The sequence below is a fragment of the Nomia melanderi genome, chromosome 2 (assembly GCF_051020985.1).
Source record: "Nomia melanderi isolate GNS246 chromosome 2, iyNomMela1, whole genome shotgun sequence".
Lineage (NCBI taxonomy): Eukaryota > Metazoa > Arthropoda > Insecta > Hymenoptera > Halictidae > Nomia > Nomia melanderi.
Window position 1 is genome coordinate 29448574 of NC_135000.1, and position 17471 is coordinate 29466044.

At 40.8% G+C, this 17471-nt stretch overlaps 2 protein-coding genes and 1 long non-coding RNA gene across 9 annotated transcripts in view; 1 reads left to right on the top strand and 2 right to left on the bottom strand.

Moving 5' to 3' along the window:
* Positions 1 to 12883, top strand: part of Cbl (E3 ubiquitin-protein ligase CBL) — a 43495-nt gene extending 30612 nt beyond the window's left edge. The window contains exons 1-8 of one of the 7 annotated variants that reach the window (XM_076365083.1): positions 29 to 181; positions 247 to 393; positions 470 to 736; positions 822 to 1041; positions 1221 to 1385; positions 5662 to 5935; positions 7258 to 7902; positions 8360 to 12883. In XM_076365083.1, coding sequence (XP_076221198.1) covers positions 138 to 181; positions 247 to 393; positions 470 to 736; positions 822 to 1041; positions 1221 to 1385; positions 5662 to 5935; positions 7258 to 7898 — 1758 coding nt within the window. In that variant the 5' untranslated portion in view covers positions 29 to 137 and the 3' untranslated portion in view covers positions 7899 to 7902; positions 8360 to 12883. Of the gene's footprint in view, positions 1 to 28; positions 182 to 246; positions 394 to 469; positions 737 to 821; positions 1042 to 1220; positions 1386 to 3063; positions 3843 to 5074; positions 5639 to 5661; positions 5993 to 6654; positions 7166 to 7257; positions 7903 to 8359 lie in introns of those variants that run through there. The other 6 variants (XM_076365081.1, XM_076365082.1, XR_012998094.1 and 3 more) reach the window with 6 other exon arrangements.
* Positions 3546 to 4668, bottom strand: LOC143174277 (uncharacterized). The gene is made up of 4 exons (XR_012998096.1): positions 4529 to 4668; positions 4183 to 4312; positions 3753 to 4090; positions 3546 to 3681 (listed from the first exon to the last, which is right to left on the bottom strand). It is a non-coding gene; the product is annotated as an uncharacterized LOC143174277 (long non-coding RNA).
* Positions 12450 to 17024, bottom strand: Pex6 (peroxisomal biogenesis factor 6). The gene is made up of 5 exons (XM_031983574.2): positions 16441 to 17024; positions 15917 to 16369; positions 15219 to 15848; positions 14845 to 15144; positions 12450 to 14750 (listed from the first exon to the last, which is right to left on the bottom strand). Exons 1-5 carry the CDS (start codon positions 16862 to 16864, stop codon positions 14134 to 14136), a joined length of 2424 nt encoding a protein of 807 aa, XP_031839434.2. The 5' UTR covers positions 16865 to 17024; the 3' UTR covers positions 12450 to 14133.
* Positions 17025 to 17471: the final 447 nt, after the last annotated feature.

Genomic DNA, 17471 nt, shown 5'->3' on the forward strand with positions numbered 1-17471 from the left:
GGCGATTTTTAAGGACAGTAAGACCTTAATTGATTTATTATTTTATACTTTCTAGGTTATCGTCTTGGTGCCTGCATCAATGCGTAATAGATGCACCCATTTGCATTCTTCGAGTGACATTGTATTCATCTTTGATAATGAACTTGTTTATGTCACTTCTCGTTGACGAGATTAAATTCTTGTATGAAAAACAACTATTGTCAAGCATAAAAGATAGGTCAATAATGGACTTTCGTTTATTTTTAGTACGTTGGTTCCGTGGAAACTATTCAGGGATAAGTTGAATGAGGTTCATCCCATTAGTTCTGTACTGCAAGCCATGGCATTGAAATCCACGATAGACCTTACGTGCAATGATTACATCTCGAACTTTGAGTTTGATGTGTTTACAAGGTAAGCTCTCAAGTATGATAACTGACCATTGCATAATGTTATTGGAACAATGTTAATGATATTCCAACTTCTACAGGTTATTTCAACCATGGTCTACACTCTTACGTAACTGGCAAATTTTGGCTGTGACTCATCCTGGATACGTAGCTTTCCTTACTTATGACGAAGTGAAAGCACGTTTACAAAAGTATTGCAGACCTGGAAGTTATGTATTCCGATTAAGTTGTACAAGGTTAGGACAATGGGCTATCGGTTATGTCACCTCTGATGGGGACATTCTTCAAACCATACCTCACAATAAAAGTTTATGTCAAGCCTTGCTTGATGGATATCGGGAAGGCTTGTAAGTTTCTTTAAAATTCTTTTTTGCTCTATACATAGTAATTGAGTTCTAAATGAATTCCTAATGTTCAAACATTCCATTTCAGTTACTTGTATCCTGATGGTCATAATGTGAATCCAGACTTGACATGGGCAGTGCAACCTACCCCAGAGGAACATATAAAAGTTACTGCAGAACAATATGAATTGTACTGTGAAATGGGTAGCACATTCCAGTTGTGTAAAATTTGTGCAGAGAATGACAAAGATGTGAGGATAGAACCCTGTGGACACCTACTCTGTACTCCGTGTTTAACAGCTTGGCAGGTATTAGAATTAATGTTACCTTTTGTATCTTTTATTGTTAAAAAGAAACGTTGTAAAGAAGGAATTGTATCTTGCATCAGAGGGAAAGAAGAGGAGTAGGAAATGAGACATGAAATTCTCGTGTTGCTTGCTCAGAATAAATAAATATATTTTCATTTTATTTTGATTTCGGTTCACAGGACTCTGAAGGACAAGGTTGTCCGTTTTGTCGAGCTGAAATAAAAGGAACAGAACAGATAGTCATTGATCCATTCGATCCTCGAAGAACACATCGACCAGGAACACATTCAGCGTCTGCTAGTAACGCGTCAACCCCCACACGGGATCTTGACCCAGACACCGAGGTATCCGACTAGGAGTAGCATCTACCCTCATTACATTAAATGTGCTCTATGTATAACACAACTTCTCCCAGCAACATGCCTCATTTTTTTGAAGAATGAATGCTTCACGCATTTCACGCGAGATCTCGAAATTTTATACGATCGTCATGTCATATCATTTATAGGATAATCACCGAGACGCGTCACCTCTCGCGAGGTACGTAAGCTTAAACAATAATCACGACAGAAGTCGCACGAGTGAATGTTCAAAAAGCGAACAATGTAAAAAGGGACCAACTTTTTCGTCTCTATGTAAGCTTTGTCCGAATCACATTTTCTTTTTTTTTTTCATTATCCATTTTTTTTTCGTTTCTTTTTCCGTTATGATATGTACATACTATAAGAACTCGCAGAATGGCTTGGAACACGATAATTCACGAGAGAGAGAGAGAGAGAGAGAGAACGTGTTCGGGTTAGAGATTAATTGTGAATGTTTTTTGCAGTTCATACACGAGTTCGTTGGAGCTAACACATTTTTCTTTTCTTGTTTTGTAAATTAGTCGCGAAACGAGAGTGAAAGAGAGAGAGAGAGAGAGCGAGCGAGAGAGAGAGAAAGAGAAAAATAATTAATTGACTTGGCAATTATGGAGACACTAAGGTAGGTTGCTTTTTTGCATTACTCCGTTCAGGGTTTATTGTATGCCTCATTCGTTCTTGTTTCATTTTTCACGAGGCGTTTGCATTTTATAATTCATGCTTCCTTGAGACGAGACTCTATACGAACGTAGTTCAGCGTACACGTAATTTGTCGTGCATCAGTGTGCAACGATTTATTTAACACGTCGAATGCTACGTCACTTTGTATGTGGGTGAGTGACAAGTTACCGTAGAGGCCTCGTTACCTAAATACTGGTGACATTCGTTCTCACCTAATTATTAACGAAATTTTATAGACAATTTGATAAACGTAATATTACAATAAAACCTTTTTACGATATATTTCAAAATAGTGATACGAACTTTTAGAGGTAAACACTGCGATAAATTTTTAATTTTCTCTTCGCTTCTAACTCTTGGCACGTAGCTACAAAATCATCACAATTTGTTTCATTGTTTTTTTTTTACTTCAGATTTTGTTTCGACTACCGCAAACATATGGGCCCCACGGGAAAAATATTTTCTGCTGAGCGATCAACGTGTTAAAGCAAGCAACACTGTTTTTCACGAGGGACATAATGTTTAGAGATTGTAACATTGTAGTCGCGCCAGCCTGCGTACATCACGATGACGATTACGTACGGTTTATCAAGCTTTTCTTTTTGTACGATAGAGAGAAAGCCCTTTTCGCACGCGATCGGTTACGAAACGAGCCGACATTTCACATGCATGTGCCAATTGTGTATATCTGGCAGCAGCGTCTTCTTTGCAGTGTATGCATATACGACTGTTTGAAGTTACTGGAGCTTCGTTTACATATACATATATATATTTGCCGGATATAGGGAGACTTGTAACGCTAGGTCAACCGTTTCACAGTTGAGTACGGTTTATATTTCACGGACATACTTGCAAAAGTGTTACATTGACTTGTTAACGGACCTTTGACAAATTGTACTATTTCCTCATCGAGTCGGTGGGAATTTAAAAAATTCCACATTTCACTGAAGATCATCTTCTATATTAATTATTCTGTTTGTAGGATCCCCGTTGCGGAGTTAACAACTGCATTGCGCTAGCTGCACGTCCCTTCGTGCAGCTCCTTTAAAAAGTCAGCGTAACACTTGGGATGCTTTGGGACGCTATCACACTCTGGTTAAAATGGAAGCTTCGGTTCATTAGTCGTATACGATATCAGAGAATGATTCGATGAACGTGATCGTCTTTATTAATTGCGCAACGCGAGCCTCCGCACGTATCGTATGGTTTCTCTTATCTCGCTACGAGCATTTTACCATTTTAGTTCCATAACTGTGAAGGGGTTGACGCTTCCGTTCACGCGAACGTCTGGAGAAAGATCCTTAAACCTGAAAGTCTTTCTGTACTCTGGTCTCGTAGGTGTCCGAGTCCCTCCGGTTAATTGGTATTTTATCAGTATTCTGTGTATGCATTGACACAAGAGGCAAAGGCATACACGAAAGTGAAAAGGAAAGAAGAATGGAAAGGGCGGTATTTTACTCGATAGTGCTCTCGGGCAACAAAGTAGCGGTAGCTTTACATCGCGAGCAACAGCGAGAGCGCTGTGTAGCCCGTAGATAAACGACCGTTCGTTGTTTCTCGGATTTTCAACTTTTGTATTCTATTAGAATTAATTACGTACCTGTTGGCGATAGGAACAATGTAACGACATGCGGCATCTTTAGGGCAAAGATGTTTATTATTTTTCTTTACCTTAGATTATTTATTATTTATTCCGTTCACGCACCAAGCATATCTGAACGAAGTCTTTATTATTGTTTTTTTTTTTTTAATGTCAGTGATCGTGCTTGATCCAAAACACGTCACACCGAACTTCCACGTGTGGGGTATATTTTTGTTTTGTACAGTAGAACCCCCATTATCCGAATCAGTTCGACCTTGTGCGTTCCATGTCTTGCCACAGTTTTGTACTCGCGTTATCGATTCGTCGAGCCTTACACGCTTCTTATAGTTTTTAATCGATTGTATAAAGACTGGACACTTCTCGTTCGCTGTACGGTTTTACACCCTTGCACCGCTGCTACACGTTTCTAACATTTTTAACGAAGAAACTCTTATTTTCCGATACCGTCGCTTTTTGTAATGATTCTTCTCGTTCCGCGTCGAACCTTATAATATTTACCTTTTACTTCCGAGGATACGCCGATCAACGGAAGCTCGTAGAATGGAGGTTCTACTGTACTCTAGTAATCCTTCCCTGATACACAGACACCCCAGCTGCTGGGCGAGCGAACGCCGCGCACTAGCTGGAACTAAAAAAATCGTACTCGTTATTTTCTTCCTCCTTTATGTTTGTTTGTTTGTCTTTTTTTTTGTACACTTAAGATTGGCAATCGACTAAGAGCATATTTTCGCGCACCTGCCTTGCAGCAGAAAATGGGAAAAAAAAGGAAAAAAGAAATGAGAGGATATAGACAGTTTTATTACTGCGTTCACGTGTAGCCGTTTAGCGTATCTTGTACACGTACAGTGGATAGTGCTGCCGATCGATCCGATTCTGTTCAGATCCGGTTCGCTGTCTGTGTATGCCAGCAGCAACAGATGGGTCTAAAATAAATATTTCGTAAACATTTACCATAGCCTACCGTTTTCTCCTACTCATTGTGAATTCTCTGCGAACCGAGAAATTCGTTTCTCTCTTTCGTTCTTTTTCTCTTTCGTGCTCTCTTCTCTTTTTCTCCGCCTTTCGTTCTTTCCCCTTTTCATCGTTTCCTCTTCGAATTTAATTCTCTGCATAATATTTACGTTACCACGAGCGTGCGTCAAACGCGCGCACACACACACGTGTCGGTTTCGCTGGATCTCTTCGTCTCGCTGTTCTACGCCTTCATTTTCGTTTCTTCTCTTCTTCTTCTCTTTCTTTTTTTAATCACTGTTTCAGCAAACAGGGCAACCCCTGACACGCAAAAACTCGAACCAAGGTGTATCGTTATTCTCGTTCGCATGATCGTTTTTATCTTTATTTTCATAACGTTTACCTACTGGGTCCATTGTTCTGCCCGCTGCATGATCAGAAAACTAATCGGTAATGTACATAAGCCGGACGCGATGGGGGAAAACCGGCGGCGGTTCAGTTGCTGGAGGCAGGTAAGTGGACAAAGGCATTTCGGCTATTCGCTTTCACGCTTTGTAATTACGCTCGCTGTTGATTGTACGACACGCTGTCACGTGTACAGGGTGGCCCCAGGTATAAGCTCGAGGAAAGCCGCTTTAAGACCCCTTCCGTCCATCGCTCTGATTTTTATCGTTAATCCCTCCCTCGGATAATCGCAGTTTCTACGGATCGTGCTCTAATTCAAAGGACCTCTTATTCGTCAGACCTCTTATTCATTCCAACATTCTAAATCCTCGTCTCGCCGAAGAGGCCTCAGTTATCGGAATCACTTCACGGAGACACTCCGCCGAAGAGTTTCCATTTCAACCGATCGTACAGGGTCTTCATGTTGCTCTTAGTATTTCATGAAATATGAACACCCTGTACACGCATTCAGTCGCGTTCAAGCGACTCGACGATCGCAGCGAAACGAAACGTGTCCTTTCATTCGAGACAACAATAATATTGGAAGTTTAACGTGATTCCCCGGTACTGTCAATGTTTTAGGAGATCATGGATCTCTGCAACGGCCACTGCGGGTCCATGTGCGAGGACTCGGACGAAGACGAGGACTCCAGTCCCACCAATTCCCCGGTGTCGACGCGGAGGATCGTGCCGAGCCCGCCGCTGCCGCCGCGGCGGCCGTCGCCGTCGCCGACGCCGAACAGCCACTCGAGGAGTCGTCATTTAACCGTGCCCAAGGAGAACGCCCCGCCGCCTCCCTCGACCGCCGTTAACGCGGTGTTCAACTCGTGCGCCGACAATCAACTGAACAACAATAGTTAGTACCTGCCGAAGAATCCTGTCGGGAAACGTCAAAGACAACACGAGCATTCACGTACGCTTCTCAAGTGGAATTTGTATTCGTCTTCGTCTGCGGACAACTTCCGGTTTCGTTGCTTGACACATTGCCAGCCGCTGTCGCGCTCGCGTGACTTATTTTCTTAATACCTTCTTTAACACTAGGTTTACGGGCATTTATTGTACACTTGATTCTATTATTCCTAAAAGAATTGACGCTCGTTTGTTTAGATTGTGGAAACTGAAATCATTTGGTGACTTAGAGGCGCCTCTGGAGTTAAGGGTTAAAATTTCGAACGGTGTCTTTTGTCATCTTTGATGGAAATAGTGTTAACCAGTCGATATATAATTCAGCTTCATCTATTGAAGGTTTTGTCTTTCGAAGAATCTTCGTCCGCAAAGGGTTAGCACTAGATTTACGGGCATTTATTGTACACTTGATTCTATTATTCCTAAAAGAATTGACGCTCGTTTATTTGCAAAATAATATTTCTAAAATCCAATATGCGTCGATTTCACGCGTTCCGTGAACCTAGTGTTAATAATAATTATATTGCAACTGTGTTGCGAACAATTGCGCAAATATCACCGTTGGCGAGTAGTAGAACCTGCGTGAATTTCGCCGGCGGCAGCGCAATGGCGATGCGAGAAACGAGCGGCCGGCAAAGTGTTAAAAATCCTTGTGCTTCTTTACTATAGATAACCGGATTGCCAAATTCCGTAGAACGTGGAAACCGGTGAAAGCTGAGAGACTGGATCGTTATAATCTATGAAGAACACAGTTAACCCTCTGTGCTAGACAGTTCGGTGTACGATCGTTAACCGTTTGAGTGCCACTGGTTTTTTATGAGAACCCAGTCGAAAAGTGCCAAGCGGCGCAATGGCGCTTTCGTTCCAGTTCAGAGACTCAATTACGGTTTTCTCTGTTTAAAAACAATTCTGAATAGTGCGAACGTTTCGTTTTCATTTCCAAGCTGGCAACAACAGAAACGAGAACGAATACTTAGAAGGAAGATAGATAAATAAATCTCACTTGATTCTACGAACCGACAGGCACCGTCAGCGTAACGGCGAGGCGCCATCGCGCCGCTTGGCACTCGAACGGTTAGGCTGGTTCCAAGAAGCATCGTCTCTCTCATTAGGGAATGTCGAGCATTTGAGAAAGAAATCCGAGAAACAATCGTGGAAAGGAACCCACCGATTTCACTTGAAAAGCGTACGTTCTGCGTGGTCTCCCGACAAGATTGTTGAAATCGTCGCAACGAGACGAGACGTATGACCAGCGTTCTGTGTTTGCGCTAGTGAACTCCGAGGCAGGGTACGACATGCTGCACCGCGCTTCGTCGCCGTCGCCCGCGCCCCCGATACCGCCCGTGCCGTTTCTAGTGAACAGAGGGCACGTGCGCCGAACCCAAGGGAATCACATATCCGCGGCTGCACAATCGCAGCAGCCGCCAACGTTGCCCGAAAAGCTCAGCCGTTCGAGCGGCGGCGGCAGCGGCGGCGGCGTTGGCGTTGGCGTTGGCGGCGGCGCAGTCGGGTCGTCGACGTCGGGTCAGACGACGTCCAGCAACAGCGTGCCGCCGGTGCCACCGCCTTTATCGGTGCCGCGGCCGCCGAAGTCCGGCAAAGAGCACAATAGACAGGATCACCATTACGAGAACACGATCGTGATACCCGGTACGAGACAGCACGTCGTGAGGAACATTAATCTGGAAGCGAATACGGCACGATTGTCCGCCCTAATGAGAGGTAAGGACGATCCCACCGGTTCTGCTAAGCCAGAATCCGCGGCATACGAGAACGTCAACGTCGAACACATTTCCAAGCTGACGGCTCTCGGATTCGCGCAAGACGCCGTGATTAGAGTGCTCGTTATAACTAGGAACGATCTTGAAATGGCTTGTGACATACTGCACGAATTTGCCACGAAATCGTCTTGACCAGGTATGCGTAAAAATGCAAACCTAAGAAACAACCAAAACAAAAAAAAAAATAATAAAACAAACCCGCTCTCGAGTAACTCATGCCGAACCACCTTGAAATCATGTCAACCTAGAAAAAAAAATATGTAATGATCAACGATACATCCATCTATCCATGATACTCTTGAATCAGTAGTGGTCCTCTGATATTGGATTGGTAAATATGAATTGGCCCCCTCCTTTTCCTCGAAAAGGAACAGTCGAGCATAGTGATTGCGGTAATTACCAGTGTCGCGGCTGAGCTCAACGAGTGCGGTCGGGTAGTTTCGAATGCGACAGTTCATATACACCAATCTAGTAGAAACAGATACGTAAACAAGTTAATGAACTCGATAATCGTAGAGAAGAGAGTAGCACCATTCTTCGTCGCCGAGACGCAGAGGTATCATCTCGATCATTTGCTTTTCTTTTTGTTCCAGGGTTGAACACAGAGGGGTCGTAACTGGCCTACCTTGCGCGCAGAGGCGTGTAAAATTGATTGACCCTTAACCGAGGGTGCGAACCGATTCCCGGGCCTCGGGAATCCTTGATTCCACGAGCAATTGCGCATCCCGGGCACCAGAAATGAAACAAATAATAATTCCCTTACGAGTTAGCCACGGGCAACGTGTCCCCAAAAGTTTGCCTCGAGAAAGTCAACTGCGTGAATTATTTTTCCACGCATTCTAGTGGTCCCTTTAAGTCTCGTCACTGTGAACATTAAGATGCTCAGAGGTACCAGTGTATTTCTTTCTCGACAAAGAGGAACGAAGAGAAGAAGAAACAAAGAAAGAAACAAATAAATAAATAAACAGAAAGGAGACTTATGACCGCGACGAGTAATTGTAAGTAAGAGTGATGTGAACGTTGAACTTCGCGAGCAAGTTCACGACCGCCGAGTACAAAGTATTTCGTTTTAACCGCGATCGACCGATGGAGCGATTTCACTCGACCATTCTCCCCCCCTCGTAGCTTTCAATTTTTCGCATATACACTAATTACGTATTTCATTCGTATACTTAACACGGTAACGAAAAAGGAGTATACTTAGAGGTAACGATACAGCGATAGATTAAATTCGGCGGGACCATGGACGTGTTGGGACTCAGGACAGTCGTTCGAAGAGTTTCAGAAGTGAAGTGTGATTTTTTCTACTGTCATGACAATGATCCTTGCTCGTAGGATTACGAGCGAACTTATATTCTTAGCCGACTGGCTGTCGAGTCACGGTGTCGTTATCTTTCAAGTATATGTACACGTTCGTAAGGAAACACAGTGAGTCGCATGCATCTAAGTAAGTGTGTACAGTGGCCAAAATATCTACGCGTAGGCTGATTGTAACAGAATCCCCCCGATATTCCTGTTCCTCGCCATTTATCACCGAAGAGAGGAATATCCGTTACGTTCTCACGATAAAGGAAAAACATATATTTAACCCTTAACTGCCGAGGTGAACGTTTTAATCTTACCCTAGTCTCTTTTCTCTCGCACAATGGGGATTTCGACGACTTTTCCGTAACCCGAGCACTCGAACCAATCTAGCGTGTATATTTAAACTAAGTAGCACCGTTCAAACTATATTTGTATCGCGTATATAGTAGTCGGACTATCATATGTTCAAGAAGTTCCGCGGAGTCCCCGAGACTCGACCTCAGGCGTTTAAGGGTTGAAGCTGATAGTTCCCCCACCACCTCTACCCTTTTATTAAACCGAAGCAGAAGAAATATCATTTGAGGTTCACGTGCTTCCTAGGACCGAGTTCGCACGGGATTTTCTCGATTTCTTTTGTTACGTCGCGCGCACCGATTAGCGTATTTATCGAATGTGATACTTATGTTAACGTACGTGTGTACTTACGTACGCGAAGCTATCCTGAAACGCACTAAATAAATCTATCGATACAAAAGAAACGAAACCCGGTAATTAGTGATCCACGTGTAGAGGCGAAAATACGAAAAGGCACAAAAAAATAGAAGAGGAAGAAGAGGAAGAGGAAGAAGAAGAAGGATTAAAAGTATTTAAAGTAATCACGTTTTCTGTAGTTCAGTAAAGGAGACGAATATTAATTTAATAAAGAACAATCGGGACGAACCGAACCGCTCGCGAATCAGCCAGGCGTATCCGCTTGGGCGACGATCCTTTCGTGTTAACCTGTTGACCTGTCTTTCGGTGATTAATAGTGTTATTCTCGATTTTATTTCACCGACGACTGTCATGTCTTATCGCGTCGAAGTGAGAACTTCGTTGTATTCGAGTTTATCGCAACCGACTCTCTTCGTCGGATTAATTATTATTTATTCGTCAAAGTGCCTAGATAGACATCAGCGGTCCGAAGGTCGGACTACAGTGAACAGGTTAACGATTAATCGACGAAAGATACGTCTTACTTTATGAAACTTTTCAATGGACATGGTTTATAGAACGATTCAAGAATAAAAGGAAAGGAATACTCTTATTCTTAAAGTTTTCTCTCTCTCGCGAGACTAGTTTCAACCCTTTGCGGACGAACGAGAGATGAAATATTCGTATTCGACGGACTAAGTCGCAAACGAATGATTTAATTACTCGAATAGTAACAGATCAACGTGTCATTTCTTTTTTATGTATTAATTAACGCTATTTCTATCGATAGTATCAATAGACAGCTTTCGAAAGTTTAAAACTAAAATTGTTTCCTTAGGGTAATCTCCCCTCAATTGAATTTTGGACATTTTTTTTTAATCATAATCAACGTGTAATTTCTTTTTTATATATTAATTAACACTATTTCTATCGATAGTATCAATAGACAGCTTTCGAAAGTTTAAAACTAAAATTGTTTCCTTAGGGTAATCTCCCCTCAATTGAATTTTGGACATTTTTTTTTAATCATAATCAACGTGTAATTTCTTTTTTATATATTAATTAACACTATTTCTATCGATAGTATCAATAGACAGCTTTCGAAAGTTTAAAACTAAAATTGTTTCCTCAGTGTAATCTCTCTTTGACTTAGAGGCGCCTCTGGAGTGCAAAGGGTTAAAATTTCGAATCTTGTCTTTTGTCATCTTTGATAGAAATAATGTTAACCAGTCGATATAATTCAGCTTCATCTATTGAAGGTTTTGTCTGTCTAAGAATCTTCGTCCGCAAAGGGTTAACACTAGGTTTACGGGCATTTATTGTACACTTGATTCTATCATTCCTAAAAGAATTGATGCTCGTTTATCTAGATTGTGGAAACTGGAGATTCGATAGTAGGTAATCGGGGTATATGTCAGTGCGATGAATCGAAATCGACGTAAACGTTTACAAAATAATATTTCTAAAATCCAGTATGCGTCAATTCGACGCGTTCCGTAAACCTAGTGTTAATGCGCATTCACAACGGCAACACCTGCCACCCCCGGCCCGCCAACAAACGCTGCGGCTTTTGTCGGTGTCGATTCATATCTGTATTATTAACCATTATAAAATTCTAACGTATAATATATCTGCGAACACCTTTTCTCGCGTAATCGATAAGTTAGCTGGTATTGACAGGGAGAAGAAGTCGTGGACGGTTCAGCGCGTCGAAGTAGTTGCGTCGGAATCGATCCCTACCTCGCCATCATACCAAAGGTACCGTCGTCTGTGAAATCAGGAATCATTCGCGAGCCCGACCACGTGCTCCCAGCGAAGCGATCAATCGTTTTAACCCTTTGCGCTCGAGGATATTTTTCTCAATAAATATTCATTATTTTCTGACGAGATACATACGACATTTCCTCAGATTGAATTAAGAAATCTCATGCATCGAGGAAGAGAACTATTTTCTTTCAATATTTCGTACATCGATGCGTTATATGTTCAATATTAAATATCAAAGTTTACAGTTTTGCCGTGTCAAATCATTTGGTGACTCGGAGGAGCCTCTGGAGCGCAAGAAGTTGACCCTTTGCACTCGAAAGTTTCTCACTGAAAATATTCAACATTTTTCGACAAGATACAAGTGATATTGTTCGAAACTAATTTAACAATAACTCACACATAAATTAAGCAACAAAGCTATTTTAGTTAAATATTTCACATAGTAATACAAAGTTTAACTTCGAATGAAATACTTTAATTATTATACTTTGGAGCAAAGATTGACATAGAATATGCCTCTAAATCTGTTCTTAATAAATTATTCATTACAAAGTAGTTGTATCGATCACAGTTGAGAAATGAATAGGGCAAGGGGTCGATGAACTCTGCATAACGCCTCATTGGAATAAAACAGCGTTGTTCCTCGATGAGTTTGCAATTCTTCGATTTTAGTTTCAAAGATCACCTTCGCCTCGTCAGAAAATATTCCCACTAAGAAACTTCCGAGTGCAAAGTGTTAATCTCTCTGCAACCACATTGATCCCAATGGAGAACTGAAGAATCGGGGCACGAGTTGCAGGCTCGCGAAAATACGCGTACACACACCACTTCGAATGGCCTTTGTCCCAGTAACGAATCGCGGAAATTCAAGGGAACCGCGATTTCGGCTGTCGAGAACCTCTAGGAAGAAAACTGACCACATTTCGATGGAGCGAACGTACACCTTTATTTGAACCGTTATCACACTTGCATGGAAACAATGAACAAACCGCGCCCAGTAAAGTATAAACCCCCCGATTCGTTCGTTACTGAATGTCACGCCCGGTATAGACACTCGGTGAATTTAGCTGTCCTATTTTTCTACATTGTATATTTCGGATCGGTGTAATATTGTAACGCATCGTCGATAAGATAGAAAAAGATGGAACCGTTCAAGGACCGTGCCCTCGAGGATGATGATGATAGGTACCCACCAGGCACTGCTGCTGTTCTTCGTCACGCACTAGCGTCTAAGAGTAACCGTTTTGGTGCAATATCTAGGGATAGACCGTAGATCTACCTTCCATGATTGAACTATTCGTTGTAAAAATTGTTTTACATATTTCCCGAAATAAAAGATCGACTGTCGTTTATAATATCGAAAGATCTTTCCCCCCGTACACGATGATCGTGCGCAGCGCGTTGTTGACACATCGCGTACCGGCTAATTATCGGAAAATTGAATTGTGCGGATTTTCAGTGAGATCCACTTATATCGTTATCTATAAAAAAAGTAAAGTATTATATTGTTATGTAATATATTTTAAATGGACAATCAGTTCTAATCAAGTTTAATGTTTCTTTAAATGCTGTGGTAAATAGCAAAGTTATATAACTAAGAGTCTTCGTATAAAAACGAGATTTCTCGTTACCAGTACGCAATGTGTTGACATGATCTCAAGTCGACCTGTGGCTCGAAGGTGGAAAAAGGTAAGGACACTCGACCGCACGCTTGACCTCGCGGCTCGATGACAAACACGTGGCGTTAATTTTGTCATTACTATTCGGTCGAGCGTCGCGAGTGGTCGTCTCCCTTTGCTCTTCACTTAACCCCTTGGCGTACTATTTCATTGCTGAGCTCGTATATTTTACTATCGGCAATTTGTAAGAAATACAATTTTCCATTCTACTTCAGGAAATTTCATTTGAAGATAATACATTGATAATAGCAAAATAGTTTGCTTTGAACCGTGAGCAATGAACATTGATTCTTGTTAAATTAGTTTAGAAACCTTCATCGCTCATTGTACGGCAAGGGGTTAACGCGTTAAGCGCCATGGAAATCTTGATTTTTCTGTACAGTTATCCTTTGTAGCAAAGAAAAGTAGCAACAATTCACTATCTAGCGTTACAATCTTTGCATTATAGTATTATCAACTATCGGTTCGTAGAATCAGATTAACTGTATTTACTTGTCCTTTTAATTATTTATTTGTCTCATTACCTGCTTAGAAAAGGAACAATGGAACGATCGCGCTATTTACAATGTTTTCATATAAAAATAGAAAAGCGTCATTCAGTTTCTGAACTGAAAGAAGCGCGATCGCCACCAAGATTTTCCAAAGACCCATAGCGCTCAAACGGTAAGCCATAGACAAGCTTGGCTCTCAGCAACTGTACCCATGGCTTATCCGTTAACACTAAAACTGCCGAGCACTTCAATTGACTTTTGAAAATTTCGCTATAGAAACTCCAAGAGTGCATCTGTTCAGACTTCAATTGATTTACAATTCAGTTTGCGCAGTGCTAAATGAATTTCTTTAATCATTTCTCAGAGAAACATTTGTCTTTCTAATAATTGCAAAAAGACATCATGGGTCATTTGACCCTTCTAGTAGTCTTAGTGTTAAGATACCGAGGACAATTCCGTCTGCATTCTTTTGTATCTCTCCGCCTCCTCCTTGCTGACCGAGGGGACTAGTTCACGGGCAGCTTGTAAGAAGTCCTCCAGCTCTACAGTAATAGACTCGTTCAAATCAACCTTGCACAAGGTAGACTCTTCGAGGTTCTTCAAGGTTTGGTCGTATTTGCTCAACACTTTGCGCGCGGCGTTCAGCCATGCGTTGGAGCAGACAGAGTATAGGTCAGCGCCGGTAGTGTGATCTGGCAGTTGGTCTACGAGCTCCCCTAACTCTTCACCGTTCTCGCGTAACTTGAATTTGCGAGTCAACGCCTCCAGCACCTTCAGCTGGGAATCACGGTCGGAGTGGATGCCCACGTACAACAGCTTGTCGAATCGGCCGGGCCTTAGGAGCGCGGGATCTATGAGATCCGGTCTGTTGGTGGCTCCTATAATGAATATGTTATTGGAGCCGTCGAGACCATCCATTTCAGCCAGCAACTGGGACACGACGCGGTCCATCACTCCCCCGCTGTCACCGCTGCGTCCACGGTTTGGTGCCAGCGAGTCCAGCTCGTCGAAAAATATTATGCATGGTGCTGCTGATCTTGCTCGTTCAAATACTGTGGGAATGTGATTGGTGTTAGGGAATTTTTATGAGCCAAAATAAGAAAAATCAGTGGACCATTGTGTATCATTGTTCTTAAGTGACTTTACCTTGTCTGATGTTCTTTTCACTTTGACCTACGTACATGTTGAGCACCTCAGGACCTTTGACGGATAGAAAGTGGAGCTGATATTCTGTCGCGACAGCCTTAGCCAGAAGTGTTTTGCCAGTACCGGGTGGTCCGTACAGAAGTAAACCGGACTGGCCAAAACCGAGAGCGTTTAAGAGGGGCAGTTGAATGCGGCGCATAATTTCGTGCTTTAATTCTGCTAAGCCTCCTATGTCTTCCCAATGAACTTTTGGCACACGTGGTGCACCTTTGCTGTCGGTGTATGTTGACTGCATGTATTCTGTGAATTGATTTTAAAAGAAAGTGTAAATAATGTGGTTGATTTAAGAAAGTGGGGTGATAGAGAAATGTTACCATAGGCTTTGTCGAAATCTGTTTGGCTCAGTCTTAATGAGTCTGAATCTGCACCAGTGTGCTTGTATTCGAATTTTACAGCATGTAGTATTAACGTGTTCAAGTCTGCGCATCTGAAGTCTGAACATATTCCTGCAATTTTTGGTAGGTTCAGTTCGTAATTTAACTTCCGTTTCTTCAGCAGCCATGCAATTAGATCTGTTCTGTTGTTCTGATTTAAATGCTCCATTTGAATCGTTTCGATGAACATTCTGTTTAGTTCGGCTGGTATGTCAGAGTCATTTGTGGTTGCAACTATGATAACTGGATACTTTGAATGCTTGTTATACAACGCATTCACTTCTGCCGAGAAGGTAGATATAATTCTTTCATCTTTCTGACCTTCTGAATTTTTTCCAAACACTTCTATGTTGTTTAAACAAAGTATACATGGCACTGCTTGTTTAGCATTATGCAGTACAATACGTAATTTAGCCTCAGTCTGTGCTGATGTTAAAGCTTGAACATCAGCCAAGTCCGTAGCAAGGAAATTTAAACCCAGTCTTTCTGATACAGTTTGAATTAGTTTACGTTTATTGGAACCTTGTGAACCCTTAATTAGAAATATGGGCCTTATGGGTAATTTAATATCTGTAAAAATTGTAGCATGTTATGCATTTAAAATTGAAGGAGCAATACAGCTAAGGATAGGGTCTTACCACATTTGATGAACGGCAAGATGCAGTCTTCTAAACGTTTTAAAAATTGTGCAAAACTTGATGGATATAATTCCATTAAATTCTCTTTGGTATCAAGGTAAGAATGCCTTTGAGGTAAAAAACTATGTACATCTGGTTCTTGGATAAGCGTTGTCTCTCCACGTAAAATGTAACAACTGCATCCAACTGTACAATTCATATCTTTCTTTACATTAACAGTATTAACTTTAAAATATATCACAGACAATGAATGATTACTGTGCGAATAAAATTGATCATATATGTGTTCCTTCAAATCGATAGCAAATATATCATTTTTTCTCAAGTATTTAGGTTCAGAAAAATAATCTTCTAATGCAGCTGTGACCAAGTCATTTGAGTATTCATAGGAATTTGAAACCATAGAAATTTTTGCTTCTGTAGCAAAATTAATGGTATTATCCTTTATTGGGACTGAAATAAAATTAATGTAATTATAATTATTGTAAATAGTTGTTTCTTAAAAATATTTATTCCATACTTACATAAAAAACAATTGTCAACAGTGCATTGAAGTGCATTCTCTATGTTATATTTAACAATTTCACTTACAAATACTTCATTTATATTTGCATCACTTAGCGGTATAACTAATAATTTGTACTTTTTGAAAGATACCGTAGAACATACATAAAACCAAGTTGGAGTAGATATTTTAAAACATTTTATATTTGCTAATAAACAAGAATTGCAGTCTATATAAAACTCTTCTGTGTTATAAAATTGCTTCGCTATATCTTTAAATTCATGAGCGGCCAACACTTTCCACTTAAGTGTTATATCAATTAAACATTTAAGTTTGTAAAATACATAATGTATAAATATGTAAAAAAGTATATAATTGTAATTGTGTTTCATTAACTTTGTCAATTCTCTTAAAAAGTTTACATAGAAATACAAGGAACTCATTTTGCACAAATATCTTTGTTAAAACTTGTACATTAGAATAATATAATTTTATCTTAATAATGTTCCATTATCTAATAAACATCTTCACGTTATACTGTCCACGAAACATAATTATTTCTGGCACCTTTAATTGATATTTTGATATTCTGATAGGTTATGGTAAATGTCATCAATTGTTAGATGTCACTAGTCGCCAGTGCCATAATCCTATATATGGAGCAGGCAGCCGATTTACTAGAAGTTTGAGCATTTTCATAATAGATGGCGCCTTCAATACTGGGGAAGAAAAGATAAGGATAGTTCTATAGGAGGGAGAAGGACAGAGATAGTTGATATGGTGGTGCAACCTGGCGGAAACAACGTAGTACTATTTGGCTAGAAGTTTGAGCGTTCTCATAATAGATGGCGCCTCCAATCTTGGATAAGAAGGCGGGATTTATAAAAATTATTCTTTTCAATTTATTATTTGAAAGGGTTTTTTGTGGATTAACAACTACTCCGTATTGTTAATAAAATATTTATTAAATATTTGACAATTAATTATAACATTCAGATTTATTATATAAAGAAAACATGTAACTTTGTTCAAAATTTTGCAAGAGAAAAG